We start from the raw sequence: 15,887 nt of genomic DNA on the forward strand, positions 1-15,887 counted from the left end.
TTCCTTGAGCAATCCCACTTTGCTTTTACGATTAATGAAGCGAACTATGATATTCGCCTTCCCATTTTCCCTTTTCGGAAAAGTATGACAAGCAGCGATGTCATTGCTTTTAATCGGCATGTTGAGATTGTTGAAAAACTGTATTACTTGTTGTTCTAGTGTTTGTAGTTCGTGAGCCGGTGCATCCTCACCTTTGTCAATGCTCGACGCCGCTCTGGCATACGTTTGATGGCGCGTCTCCAATCCAGTTATTATTATATCATCCATGCGGGTGTATTGTTCCAAGTCATCAACTTTCCTTTCCAGGTTCATGATCCATTCGTCCTTTTCTTTAATTATTGTTTTAAGGAGTTTCACTTCGTCCATTAGCTCCATGAGTTTTGTTTGTTGTTTTGAGACTTTGCTCAATTCCTCAGACATAAAGCTCAATGATTTCTTAATTTCCTCCATTTCTTCGACTTTCATTTTTGGCGGCATTTTCTTTTCGTTTAGTTTGTATAGCTTTGATTCAATTATTTAAGAATCTTTCAGGTTAATATTCAAGAGGTTTGAGCAGCGTCTGGCTTACATGCTGCGTGCTGCGTGCTGCGTCTTGAGTTTCTTTGATCTCTGTGCTATAGTATTAAGGAGGGTGGAGAGGTGTGCACAATTGTCATGCAAATATCATATTTAAAAAAGACTCTATACCTAGGCTTTGTTTTATTAATCCAAAATACAGTTACTTATTTCTTTTGATTATGGGATGAAAAATGATTTGAACATTTCTTGGAAGTTTTCATGTGATTCACACTAACATGGAGATAAGAGAAGTGCATAGTCTTGAACATGAATATATAGAGACATAAATCATTGATATGATTGCAGTAGTGCTGTCTTATTGGACCTGATGCGCCACCTGTGTGTGTGAGAGAGAGATGAAAGGTGTGTCAGTGGATGTTTTTGGATGTGAGGCTCACACTGTTATCAGGGACTGGAGAATACAGAGCACAAGATGTGCTTTTACTCCTTTCAGCACATGCCTTCCTCTCCCCGTGTGCAGTGTAGGAAGGAAATTAGCAGTTCACATTAATTTTTCATAACTCTTTTCTTAGATGCCAGCCATGATGCCACCAATGATACCAGGAATGATGATGCCTCCCCGGATGCCAGCTGCATCAATCCAGCCTACAGGACCGGTAAACTAGCCTGTATATCACACTATCCCATCAGTGCTGGTTAAATATAGACCCTCACATGCTGTCAGCAGTGTCTGTGTAACCCTAATGAACACCCTGCAAAGTGGCAAAATGTACCAATTTAGAATCAACACCATTTTTTTATAGCACTTATCCATGTGTTATGAGTGATAGTAGCAGAAAAAGATCAGCTTGATCTAATTTATTTCAGTGCATGACACGTCTCCTTCCCTACTGCACACTTTGTGACTGTTAAGGCCTGTTCACACCGGGACGAATTTCGCGCGCGATATTCGCCGACGTTTAACGCCTCGTGACTAAACAAAGGGCACCAATGTGAGTGTGCACACCGACGCGAAAAACGCCAAGCGTAAAAGCGTCATTTTTTAAAAAACGCCTCTGGTTCGTTTTTTTGGTTTGACGCGCCGCGTCAAAAACGATCCGACCAATGAGATTGGCGCTTTTGCTCACGTGCCTGGAGCTTCTGAAGTTACAGTAAAACACAACTTGGGGGCGCTCAAACACAAAACGGTCTTGCCGAGCACAATACGTAACGGCGAAGAAGATATACGCAGAGTAGCGTCTAAACACTGCCGGGAATAAATAAGACGAGGAAGATGCAAGGCAAGATGAATGTAGAGCTGCTGGTCTCGTTGGTGTCGGAACATAAATAACTATATGACAAACGCGACAGCGACTACAAAAATCTTGATAAAAGAGAACTGTTATGGAGTGGTTTCTAATGTCAGGGAATGAATTTGCATGTTCATTCGGCTCATCGTCAGCGAAAATCGCTTGGGTGTGAACACAAAAAACGCGTTGAAATACGCTGGCGAATAACGCGCGCCGATATTCGTCCCGGTGTGTACGGGCCTTTAGGGATGTAATGGTTCAAATTACTCATGGTTTGGTTTTTATCACAGTTTTAGGGTCATGGTTTCTGTACGATTCTGCATGTGCTATGTTCAAGAAAAAAAGGACTACTGTCAAAAAAATCTAACTGTGGAAATAGCACAAATAAATACAATTGAGAAAAGATAAAAAATAAAACAAACAGTGTTTTTCAGGTAGGTCTAACTGTAATTTTCAGGTACAGAAATTAATAAAATGTAAAATAACACTTCATATGATATTCACTATATAAATTAAATAAAGATTAATCCTTATAAACTTAAGTTATTCAGTCGAGCAGTGAGTGATTTCTTTTGTTTGTTTGATTAACTTTAAAAACACAGACAGCAGCAATAATATTAGGCTGCTGTCACTTTAAGACATAATGCATGGATCCAATATACGGTTACATATGCGTCGTCTTTCTTTACTGTTCACATTCACTTTTAAGATATAACCTACTATGTTTGCTTGGATAAACACAGTCATGTTGACATCATTTTTGTGTGAATTTTTCTGTTCAAGCGCAAGCAGACTTGAAAGCGAACTCAATTTAGTATTCACACGCTGTCTGAAGGCCCTTTCACACTGAGCGCGAAGCGAATCATTGTCGAAGTGTTTCTCTCAGTTGTTTATGTGATTGACAGCTTTTGAGCGAATGAGCTCTCTGACTCAGACACGCAAGGAAGAAAACTGCACTCTTTACGTCGTTTCAAGCTCTTCAGATCGCACAATTCAGTGAAAAATCAATAGAAATGAGTAGCATTTTCAGTATTCAGCTGCATTCAGAGAGAGTGAAAAACAACATAACTGTCTTGGATCCCAAAGTGACATTTTAGAATATGACCCCTATCAAGTGATCATTTGGAACCAAAGGTACTGTGACTTTAATAACTCAGTTATATAATAACGTTTAATAACTCCAAAAAGAACATTCAGTATGTATGTTGTTTACATGCATGCACTCATGTTCTTCAGTCCAAATGAGTCAAATATGATTTTAGATTCTGAAAGCACTGTTTATATTATGTACCCTAAACTTGTACCCAATCTGATCCAAATATTTGTGCAGTAAATCTATTCTTAACAGAATCTCAGTGGCAGCTGCTACATTCAGAAGCAGAGAAAGCCCCAGCCAGAATGTCATCAGATCTAAATGCTAGCTTTACTGTCATTTGATACATTTAATCTTTGCTAAATAAAAGTATTAATTTCTTTATTTAAAAAAAAAAATTTTTTTTTTACTGACCCCAGAATTTTGACCCGTAGTGTATTTAAACATAAGCACCAGGTCAGTACCCTGTTGTAAAATCTGTCTAGCTCAGATGATCCTTCTGAATAATCTGTGTTTGAACGGCACATTTGAATTCTTTCATCAATGTAATCCAGCTTTGCAAGGAGACATTCTGATGTCTGCAAGGCAATTAAAAACTGATGAGCTATACTAAAATCTGACTGTTTTCAGACAAAAATGACCAGACATTATCAAAAATGACTAACATCCTTTTAAGAAAATGTATTTTTACTTTTCATTTTGTGAAGTAGGCCTACCTACACTTTAGCTGTGACCAGTTCTTAGAGAAATGCGTGGAAAGCGAATTCATATCTGACCAATAACATGAAACAGCCCAGTTCAATTAGAGTGGCTTAATTCATTTGCTTTTCAAAGCATTACGTCACTAGTGAATATGGATGAAAGGACAACATGGGAGTTTCAGTTCAGTCTATAAGATCAAACTAACCATACATGTGCAGTTCTTTATTTTGAACACACCTCCTCAGTCAGTGGTGATTAAGATCTGCTTTCATGTAATCAGCTATATTAAGCATCAAACAGCCTGTCGTTAGTTAACCATATTAAATATTGATAGCATCAGTAATAATTAGCGCCAGGCTTTGAGCTGTAGATGAAGACGTCTGATCAGATGCAGAATCCAGCTGATGCTTCAGGAGCTGTCAGTCAAACTGCCTGTCAGTCAGATAGCATTTTCCTTTCCTGCAATTTGGGTTAAGGACACTGCTAATGAAGTTAGCTCTGATATCTTTAGATCTGCTCATGGACTAATTTAATTCCAACAATTAATGACAAAGCTTTCATAGATTATATGAAGTTTCAAGTCATTTAAAAGATTTTACACACAAATCAGCATGCTTATTCTATTGGCTCTTTTGTGTAATGAAACCCTCTTTCCTTTGTCCATCTCAGCCTGGTGTGAGTCCAGTTGAGCCTGCAGGTAAGAGATAAATGGTTTTTGGTCATAATCATATTTTTGATTATTATTTCTAAATGTAATTGTGTTTTTGATCTATTTCAGCGCCAGCTGCTCCCGGAACAACAGTAAGAACAAGCAACCAAACACATTGTTAATATTGTATAATTATTATTGGGATTTAAATTTATTGATACATAAATTTATTTATCTAAATAGTTCATAAGCCATATACAATGCTATTATTGAAGACAAAAAAAAAAAAACCTACTTATTTCCTCCTAGAGCACCACATCAACTGAGTCTTCACCTGATGAACAGACGAAAAAGGCAAGACACAACAAACAGTTTTTATCGGCCAAAAATGACACTTGCCTGAAATTAAAGTACAGTTAAAAAATGTTGCATATGAAAGTATAAAACCACTTTATGGAATGGATTGAGTCACTCGTAAAGCACACCAGTTTGATTCATGGCTGTATCATTCAGACCAGTCTAGTAACTGGATCAGTCAATTCATTAAGTAGTTCTGATTGATTAATTCACAACTTGGACATCTCTGCTTCTCTCGTAAATTCTCCAAGGAGAGCCAGGGATCAGTTTGCTGTCACACAAAGCCATTATATGGTTTCAGAAGACTGTCATGTACATGTATATGGGCAACTTATAGTGTATATAGTGACTAGTCACTAATGGTGTAATGAGTATTCATAATGTCTCCTGCAGAAGTCAGTATGGACCGAGCACAAATCACTGGATGGAAAAACATATTACTACAACACAGAGACCAAACAATCCACCTGGGAGAAACCAGATGAGCTCAAATCACCTGCAGAGGTAAAAACCGGTCAACTCACCTTTCTCGCGTACACAGTCATATTCATCTGCCAATTACTGCTCATTCAGGAGGTATCACCTATTATGCAAAATTGACTTTTATATTACGTTTGAACATAAATGTGTGTTGGCAGTGTGTGTACACAACCACCCTATAATGATAAAAATCCACCCAGAGCATTTTTTTTTTTTTAAGTCCCCCATAAATCATAAGCAGTGTCTCAGAACAAGCCGTTCTCAGGCCATTGTTTCGATGCCGGAGCAGCTGTAGACAAGAATGTCTCCTAAGTGATTGAGGTGTTTTGTTGTTTGGATGTAAGAATGAACATAGCAGTCTTCATTTACTCTCGTTGTTACTCGAGGATAGATCTGTACCAACTGTTCGTGATCCAGCTTACAGTCTCCGGATCGATAGGCCTAACGTTACTGATCACGGCAGAAATTTAAGTGAGAGCGTGCACTTTATGACAGCTCATCGAGTCGTTTTACGGATGTAAAGTTTACCAGTTTATTAAGCACCCACTGAAAAGGTGTGTATATATGTTTACTGTTAGTTATAACGAGTGTTTTGTGTACTTCGCTGTATATGTTGATGATAATGAAAGAGAGAGAGTTTATGGATAAGACTTTTATGCGCACTTCTTGTACTGTTTATTCAGCTCTTACAGTGATTGTCTGGAGTAAAACTGACGCTTCATCTTTTGTGTGATGTACAATGAACTTCATTAAACTCATCAGTATATTTTTGGCCATCATTCGAACAGGGTCCGCTACAATAGGCTTGTGTTAATAGTGGATAAAAGCAGATGACAAATACGTTATAACTGTAATTAAACTTAACTATACCTGTTCTATCTACATGCATCATATATTCTCTGGCTCTGTGGGCATTATTGTACGACTCCAGGTCGAAGTGAACACCGCTACTGAGAGTTTCTGTTTTGATATTCTCATTCTGTGAGATGAGATTGTCCTGACAGAGTGCAAGCTCGTCAGCAACAACTCATTTGCATTTAAAGCGATACATGTTTTTCTGAGCCCCAAAAAGTGACAATTTAAACAAAAAAAATGTAAAAATGATCTGTTGGGTATTTTGAGCTCACACTTCACGTACACACTCTGGGGACATCAGAGACTTATTTTACATCTTGTGAAAAGGGGCATAATAGGTGCCCTATAAGGCATATTCTGCTTTTGAGAGTCCAATGCCCCATAGTTACATAGTAGTACTACTACTTCTACTACTACTACTACTATTAACAATGATTAAATAGCATAGTTAGTTTAGTTAGTCTGTGCTTGACAGAGTTTTGAATTGAGGCTTGTTCTTACATAATGTGAAACAAATCCACCAAGTGCTTGATTTTCAGATTTTCTGACAGGAGAGATGACTTATCAATTATTATTTTTATTAAGAGTCTTAAGATTGGAGCACTGTTGCAGAAATCCATGCGTTAATATGCACACAATTTATAGTATAGAACAAACAAATTACTGAACCCAACTGATTTTTTTTGTAATGTCAGGATTTTATATTTAAAAAAAAAAATCATAAAAATATATATATACATTTAAACTAGGTACAAATACAAAGCTCAATATATATATATATATATATATATATATATATATATATATATATATATATATATATATATATATATATATATATATATATATATATATATATATATATATATATATATATATATATATACAGTGCAATGCATAAGTGAATACACCCATGCTAAAGTTGACTAAAAAGAGGAATAAAAAATCATATTTTGGAAATTGAACTTAATGCCTTAATTTAAAAAATTAGGAAAAATCCAACCTTTAAGGACACCAATTTTCTTTGTGAATGAATAATGTATCGTAAATAAATAAATGTTCTTCCTTAAAATACATGGTGCATAAGTGACTACACCCCTATGTTAAATTCCCATAGAGGCAGGCAGATTTTTATTTGTAAGTATTTAAAAAAAAAAAAAAAAATGTAGGATACTATGCATTCTGATAAAGTTCCCTTGGCCTTTGGAATTGAAATAGCCCCACATCATCACATAGCCTTCACCATACCTAGATATTGGCATGGAGTACTTTCCATAAGATCATCTCTCAATGCAAATCAAACTAGCTATTAGGCTTACTGAAATAAAACCATGCCAATCTCTAGGTATGGTGAAGGCTATGTGATGATGTGGGGCTATTTCAATTCCAAAGGCCAAGGGAACTTTATCAGGATGCATAGTATCCTAAATTAAAAAAAAAAAATACTTAAAAATAAAAATCTGCCTGCCTCTATGGGAATTTAACATAGGGGTGTAGTCACTTATGCACCATGTATTTTAAGGAAGAACATTTATTTATTTACGATACATTATTCATTCACAAAGAAAATTGGTGTCCTTAAAGGTTGGATTTTTCCTAATTTTTTAAATTAAGGCATTAAGTTCAATTTCCAAAATATGATTTTTTATTCCTCATTTTAGTCAACTTTAGCATGGGTGTATTCACTTATGCATAGCTGTGTGTGTGTGTGTGTGTGTGTGTGTGTGTGTGTGTGTGTGTGTGTGTGTGTGTGTGTGTGTGTGTGTGTGTGTGTGTGTGTGTGTGTGTGTGTGTGTGTGTGTGTGTGTGTGTGTGTGTGTATATGTGTGTGTGTGTGTATATATATATATATATATATATACATACATACATACATACATACATACATACATACATACATACATACATACATACATACATACATACATACATACATACATACATACATACATACATACATACATACATACATACATACATACATACATACATATATATATATATATAAAGTTTATTTGCAGGAATATCCTAATTTGTGATAAATACAATGTAAATTGAAACAAACTCAAAGAGATTTGTGTTTTGCAGCAAATGTTGTCCAAGTGCCCGTGGAAAGAATACAAGTCAGACACCGGAAAGCCCTATTACTATAACTCACAGACCAAAGAGTCTCGCTGGACTAAACCCAAAGAACTGGAGGACCTGGAGGGTCAGTACACAAAGTTGTTCTTACACAAACACAAATCCAGAAATCCTACATGAGAAAAGGGTTTAACTTTTTTTCCTGTCTTTTTCTTCAGCGATGATAAAGGCGGAGGAAAATGGGTGAGTATCAGCTTTATTTACTTGGACCATAAAGGGATAGATCACCCAAAACTGAAAATGCTGTCATTTACTCAGCCTCATGTTGTTCCAAACCTCTTTTGTTTATTTTCAAAACACAAATGAAGATATTTTTAACATTAAAGGCCCTTTCACACCAAGGACGATAACTATAAAGATAACGATAAAGATATAGTTCTAAAAATCGTTCTCCATATTAAAGAATAGCAGAGTTCACACCACAACTATAACGATAAAGATATGAGGAATGATATCGTTGGGATCACTTTCGGAACGATTTTTTTCCAGCTGTTGAACGATAAAACACTGACAGCCAATCAGAAGCCACTTGAATTTAAACAAAGGTCTCGCTCATTTAAAATGGTAGACGACATTGCGGAGAAGTTGATCGCCGAGGTCCAGAAAAATCCACCACTGTTTGACAAGTCAAGCCCATTTTCAAGAAAAAGGAAATAGAAAACAATCGTTCATACCCTCTGAATAAATGATGAGAAGTATTACCTCAGGTATCCAGCGCTCGTTTCGACAACACTGTCTTGCTGCCTTTGAAGTTGCAGAAGTTGAAAAAGACCAAGTGTTATTATCTCACTAACGTTATATTGAATATGTCAGCTAAGTTCACAGTTAGATTATTAGATCATTACACTAGCTTTACTCAAAACATAGGACGCTGAGGACATCTGCTGGTTAAAGCTGTGTAAATGCAACGAGAAAAAAAAAACCCAGCAAAAAACATGTTCAATGACGTTGTACACGCTTTGAAACGCAGCGCGCACCATAGATTAAACAGACCGTTATCGTTCGTTGGTGTGGGCGCAAATATAGTTATCGTTATAGTTATCTTTATAGTTATCGTGCTTGGTGTGAACGGCCCTTAACTCATCATTTTTGTCCATCCATTGAAAATTACTTTTACCAAAATCTTAGTGGAATTAAAAGTTTATAATGGCATTTAATTTAAACACATTTAACTTAAACATGGTCAATCCAGAAACTTTGCAATCTGTAGTTAGCTGCATGAAAAATATATAGTATATACAGAAATATAATTAGGGATGCAACGGTACACGGTAAAATCCCGGACCGTTCGGTCAGCCCTGCACGGGACAATCTACCCTCGTGTCCCGCGGTACTTCGGTTTTGCCATTGAGTTCGCGCTGATCCTTTTAGTTTTTGCTTTAGGGGGCGCCGTTCACATATCGCTCCTAATAACGCGTAGAAAACGCTAGGCGCGCCGCGTTCTCCTTTTTCCAAAGCGCTAGGGCGGTTGCGCTCCGGAGGCGTCTGTCGTTGCTAAAGCAACCATCAGCTGCGCTCTGGTTGGTTCTTGTCACGTGACCTTCGGTGCGCTTGCGGCATTCTGAAAAGTTGAGAATTTTCTCCACTGCTGGGGACATCGTTAGTGCCAACCGGTCTCGCCTTGCACCAGACAGTGTTGATAGACTCATCTTTTTGCACAAGAATCTCTCAATAGTGGATAAGTAAATAACATTGCACTTTGTATCCTGAATGCAGTATTTTTTTATTATATTATTTTGCTCTGCTTTTTTTTATTCAGAGCACAAGCTAATTTATGTTTGTTAAAGGTAAAAATGCACTTTTTTTTTCACATTGATCACTTCATATACCAGTTATCAAGGTTTGGAATTAGGATCCACTTGAATATTTTGAGTGTTAATTTTATTCCATACATTGATGTTCTTCCTACTGTGACATTCTGTTTATGCTCATATAATAAAACATATTTTTGGGATGAAATAGCAGTCTCTTTCTGCACAAAACCTGTACCGAACCAAGACCGTGGCCCAAAAACCGAGGTACGGACCGTACCGTGGGCTATCTGTACCGTTGCACCCCTAAATATAATTGAGCAAAGATTGCTGCCATTATAATTGAAGTTGATGATTATAATGTGAGGTACTCAAAGCTGCACTCTTGCGAAATTACCGTTATAATCAGTAAAGCTGGCATTGTTTATACTCTGTTTATAATGACAGGATTTGCAAGCGTGCAGAACTCGCACTGAACAAACTCAGTGGTGTTGAGCAGATTCTGACTAACTTAAACACCTCTGATTGGTCATTTCGTTCACATGCTCAACAGATGTCTGTGATTGGCTACAAAGCCCAACGCTGCAAAAATACATCTGTAAATAGAAACCTTTGATACTCTTCCCAGAGATGCACAAACACTCACGGGAGCGTTTTAAAGCAGCCGGCTATCAGTGGGTACCGGTACTGCAGAATGGCAGGTATCGTCACAATAAATGAACAAATAAATCTTTGATGGGACAGAATCATTTTTAATGCAAATTAATTTCAAGATAGCAAATATATAGGTTTTGGAAGGGTAAGGTAGTGCCACTGTAAAATGTGAATTCCATAAGAAGGTAGACTTTTCATACACATTTTGTGTAATTCAAAGATGATCCAATTATAATGATCTTTACCTGTGTCTGTTAAAGGACGGCTGATGTTGTGGCTCCTGGCACCACCCCTGTTCTTCCATCTCAGATCGAGCCTCCTGTTACTGTGGCGGCAGTTGCTGAGACAGAGGTTACCATGGCGACGGGCACCTCAGAGGAACCGCCGTCTCACGTGCCCGCTCAGGTTGCTGAGGTCAGCAGTGATGTCATCGTTAACTCCACCGAGGAAACGCCCAGCGTAGAGACACAACCCAGGTAATGAACTCAAAGACGTTCAGCACACATCTCACCGTGTAGAACAGATTACATTTAATACACTGTCAAAAGTTTGAAATAATTCCGATATTTGAATGTTTTTGAAAAGTCACCAAGGCTACATTTATTTAATCAAAAATAGACTTAAACGGTTACAATGTGAAAAATTATTACAATTCAAAATAACTGTTTTCTGTTTGAATAGATTTTATAATGTGATTTATTCTTGTGACGGCTAAGTTGAATTTTCAGCATCATTACTCCAGTCTTCATTGTCACATGATCTTTCAGAAATCATTCTAATATATTTTAAATTATTTTAAATTGTAATGATATTTCACAATATAATCATAATTACCTATTTGTACTTTCTTAATATCTCTGGCATTCATATTTCATTGATTAACACTACTATTCAAAAGTTTGGGGTCAGTGATATATTTTTTTCTTCTTAAATTCTTTAATTCAATAATTTTATTCAACAAGGATGCGTTAAGGGATAGTTCACCCAAAAATGAAAATTCTGTCATCATTTACTCACCCTCATGTCGTTCCAAACCCCCATAAGACTTTAGAACACAAATGAAGATCTTTTTAATGGAGTCTGAGAGATTTCTGTCCCTCTTGAGAGCTACGCAACTACCACTTTGACACTTCAAAGAGTTCATAAAGAGATTGTAAAACTAATCATTAGTTAACTACTGTTAATCACTAACATTTCATTAATTCATAGTCTAACATGATTCACATTTCTAGATCTAGTCATATCCTGATGATTGCGCTACATTGTTTCCTGTTGCAAATTCTGATTCAGTTTATGAAATTAAGCGTTGGTAATTGTTTTGTGCCACAATGCTCATTTTTCTTCAAAAGGTAACTTCAGGTTTGTATTTATTTTAATTTGTTTTCCAGTAATGATGTTTCTAAGGAGGAGAGACCTGAGCTGGTGAAGAAAGTTTACAAGTGGAACACAAAAGAGGAGGCAAAGCAGGCCTTTAAAGAACTGTTGAAAGAAAAGGTAATTATTATTTTTTTTTTGCTCTCTCTCCCCCCTGCAGTGAGGAGGGAGGTGTTGATATTCCAACTGGGTGTTTCTAAATTTAGTGTGTATTAATTTGGCACACAAAGTGCTCCTGTGAGAGCCGCGGCTGTTTAATTGCGGTGAGTGTGATTAGACTGGAGTGAGTGAAACAGAAGACGGTGGAATCGCACGCTTCACAGACCCCCCGACAGCCTTTCGGAGAGACACACTCATAATCAATCACAAACTTGTGTGATGTCAACATGGAGATCTACTTCTCCAAACCGTATTACTCTGTTTTTCTTTTCTTTTCCACCTTTCTGCTAATTTGATGCCCATTTATGGTCAACAGTCACGAGATATCAATCTAATTATCTATTCAGGCCAAATAAAAATCTCTTATTCTACCTGATGAAAAATGTCTCAATAATTGTAATTTAGCAAATCTTAACAAATTCCAAATTGTTTACAAGTTTACAATAAAACACTTTCTTATATTTAAAAAGCTTTTCTCTTTTTATGCCATTTGGAGTTTTTTCCAACCCCCTATTTTTTTTCCCAAGCATGTCATGCATCGAGTAACCTTATATAATTTTAAGTCTGGTTTTAAGTAACTTTCCATCTTTTTCCCTCTGTGTAACTAGGGTGTTTCCTCCAATGCATCATGGGAGCAGGCAATGAAGCTGATAATTAACGACCCTCGTTACAGGTATCCAAATACTGCATAGCATTATTGTCATTTGATAGCGTTTACATCCTGAGCACTGCACTGAAACTCGCATCTCTTTCCGTGTGTGTGTGTGTGTGTGTGTGCGTATGCGCGCATGCAGTGCTCTGCCCAAGCTGAGTGAAAAGAAACAGGCGTTCAATGCTTATAAAGTCCAGACAGAGAAAGAGGAAAAGGAAGAGGCCAGAATCAAATACAAGGAGTCTAAAGAGACTTTCCAGCGCTTTCTGGAGAACCATGAGAAGATGACTTCAACCACACGATACAAGTGAGTGTTTTCAGCTCTTTTGATTATGCAACGTTAAACAATTCCCACAAACAAATAAAAATGTAATAAAAACAATAATTTTAATAATAAAAATGTATACCTTACACTTACGGTTAACACTTACATAGCAACACTTACAAAAATACCAAGAAACCTTAGCAACTGGCACTGGCATCCACCCGCATCACCTCAGCTTCATAGTGGAGAGTTTTACATGCACAAGCACCACTCTTTTTTAATCTAGTATTACTATAAACATGGTTACTGATTTTTCAGCTCTGTGTTTGTTCTCTTTATCTGTCATTGATTCAGAGCAGTTGAACTTTACTCCCCCACTTACTTAGGTGATTAAAATCACATCAGTGTTGTCATGGTAACATGTTGGGAGGTTGTGGTGATGTCACAGAGTTAAATGATGTTATTGGTTTAAATCTCACTTGTAATCAGGCTTTAAATAGCAGTGTTGTTTTTTGTGAGTTCCTGTCTGCACTGTGTCATAAGGTCTCATAGATGCTCTCCATTATTAATTAGTAGTTATATGATGTTAAAATGCTGTAATGTCACTGCCCCCTACTGACTAACATTTGAACTGCAGCAATGTTTGTACTTGCACACAGATGAAATTGTTGTTTATAAAAAAGTGGCTTGCTTTAAGCAGAGGGTTGTTTGTGAGTAAATGTGTGTCTTTGTGCAGGAAAGCGGAGCAGATGTTTGCCGATCAGGAAGTGTGGTCGTGTGTTCCTGAGAGAGACAGGCTGGAGATCTATGAAGATGTGCTCTTCTATTTGGCTAAGAAAGAGAAGGTTTGATTGACGGAATCTGGTTATCACTGCTCTCTAATACATATTTACACTAATTAGCTAATTACCTACTAATTTGTTTTTGTTTTTTTCTATTTAACAATTTAAATCTTGATATATTTTTCAGTTGGATGCATTTCAACATGCAAACTTAAATTCTAAAGCAATAAACCTGATATGACTGATAAAATAAAATAAAAACTGATAAATGTTTTTCTCTTTACATTGGCCACAATGAATGGTACCCTTTTAATAAATGCTTTTAATATGCAAATTATTTTACTTAATATTTTTGGACTGAAAGATAAGATAAACAATGTAGATTTATTTTCACAGCCATCTTTGATCATATTTACCAAGGGTGCCAATAATTCTGACTAGGATATCATCAATATCAATAAATATGATCAAATATGTCTGTGAAAAAAAAAAAAACATAAATATATATACCTTATCATGCGATCCGAATTTAGTCACATCCGTATTGTGTATATATTCTGTATTGTGTACTGAAATACTTTTTCTTCTTAAATAATTATTAAATATTTATTGAATAAAATTAAGTAAAAATATTGCCCTCCTAATGCATTTAAGATCTTGTCCTGTCTGCAGCCTATTGTTATTTGATCGTGACTCAATGCTTTTTTTCAGGAACAAGCCAAGCAGCTCAGGAAGAGGAACTGGGAGGCGCTGAAGAACATTTTGGACAATATGGCCAATGTAACATACAGAACAACTTGGTCTGAGGCACAGCAGTACCTGCTGGACAACCCCACTTTTGCTGAAGACGAGGAGCTACAGAGTATGAACGCACACACACAGTAACAGCCGCCTCCACATGATGATGCTTTTAACCCGCATAATGCAAGCGAGTGTGTTTGATATAGACAAAGCTTTTATCTTCCTCTGTGTGTGTTAGACATGGACAAGGAGGATGCGTTGATCTGCTTTGAGGAACACATCCGTGCTCTTGAGAAAGAGGAGGAGGACGAGAAACAGAAAACTCTTCTGCGAGAAAGACGCAGACAACGCAAGAACAGAGAGTCCTTCCAGGTGACGCACGCGCGCACACATACACACACACACGTGCAACTGTCCTGGTTTGTCCGCTGCGTCACCTGTCCTGGCTTGCTAATATGAAAAGCGCTCACCTTGATTAATTAGGGCCCAAGCCCTGAAAGGGCGGAGGCCCTATTGTTTTCGTAAGGATTATTTTTTTTTTTTTTCTTCATTATTTTTTTTTTTGCCTTTTTGCCACTTTTGGGGCCCTTAACATGCTCAAAAACTCTTGAAATTTTGCACACACGTCAGAACCCGCGGCCATCAGGGCCGGGCTGAAGCTGGTACCGGGGCGTGGCAGGGGGGCTCGACAGCGCCCCCTGGAATGGGGTCCGAAAACTTGGTCCATAAATCAAACACGCTTGCATGTAATAATATGAAACTCAGTACACATATAGATCTCATCGGGCCGAACAACTTTCGTGCTCTAAGTTTTACAAAAGCCCAACAGGAAGTCGGTTATTATACGTTGTTTGGAAAACGCATACAATGGAATGTGAAATACTCCTCCTAGGGATTTCATCCGATCGCCACCAAACTCGGTGAGAATAAAGTCAAGACATTGAGGATGAATTCTTGCGAACGGATTTTTGATATCTCAAACGGTTTGGCCGTGGCGAGGAAACAAATTTATGGCGAATAATGGGACACAGGAAGTGTGTTATAACTTCTGCATACATTAACTGATCTTGATGAAACTTCAGCAGTGTGTTTGTTGTAAGAGGCCGATCACATGGATGTGACTATTGTGAGTCAAAGTTATAGCGCCACCAACTGGCAGCAGGAAGTGTGTCACTTTCAAAATTCTTTGAATTCACCCTCTTAATTTTACCCGATTTGCTTCAAACTTTATGTGTATAATGTAGACACACGGCAGATGTAGACCTGTGAAAGAATTATTGATATCTTAGATACTGTTGCCGTGGCAACGCATCAAACTTTAATATTCTTTTCGGATGCGTTTGAGACTCTTAGCATGCTTGAAATTGGATGAAACTCGACAGATACATCACATTTATTAGCCAGTAGACATGTGAAAAGTTTC

The 15,887-nt window shown here is 37.2% G+C and overlaps 1 protein-coding gene across 4 annotated transcripts in view; it reads left to right on the forward strand.

Annotated features, from left to right (window-relative positions):
• Positions 1-15,887, forward strand: part of prpf40a (PRP40 pre-mRNA processing factor 40 homolog A) — a 56,943-nt gene that overhangs the window by 22,640 nt on the left and 18,416 nt on the right. For all 4 annotated transcript variants that reach the window (XM_081368638.1, XM_081368640.1, XM_081368637.1 and 1 more), the window contains 14 exons: positions 1,092-1,175; positions 4,273-4,300; positions 4,382-4,404; positions 4,562-4,606; positions 5,003-5,113; positions 8,033-8,153; positions 8,245-8,269; positions 10,752-10,967; positions 11,880-11,985; positions 12,633-12,697; positions 12,819-12,983; positions 13,678-13,786; positions 14,435-14,585; positions 14,703-14,836. In XM_081368638.1, the coding sequence (XP_081224764.1) occupies positions 1,092-1,175; positions 4,273-4,300; positions 4,382-4,404; positions 4,562-4,606; positions 5,003-5,113; positions 8,033-8,153; positions 8,245-8,269; positions 10,752-10,967; positions 11,880-11,985; positions 12,633-12,697; positions 12,819-12,983; positions 13,678-13,786; positions 14,435-14,585; positions 14,703-14,836 (1,383 nt within the window). The remainder of the gene's footprint in view (positions 1-1,091; positions 1,176-4,272; positions 4,301-4,381; positions 4,405-4,561; positions 4,607-5,002; positions 5,114-8,032; positions 8,154-8,244; positions 8,270-10,751; positions 10,968-11,879; positions 11,986-12,632; positions 12,698-12,818; positions 12,984-13,677; positions 13,787-14,434; positions 14,586-14,702; positions 14,837-15,887) is intronic.

The sequence above is a fragment of the Scardinius erythrophthalmus genome, assembly GCF_964197995.2.
Source record: "Scardinius erythrophthalmus genome assembly, chromosome: 6".
In the NCBI taxonomy this organism is placed as follows: Eukaryota; Metazoa; Chordata; class Actinopteri; order Cypriniformes; family Leuciscidae; genus Scardinius; species Scardinius erythrophthalmus.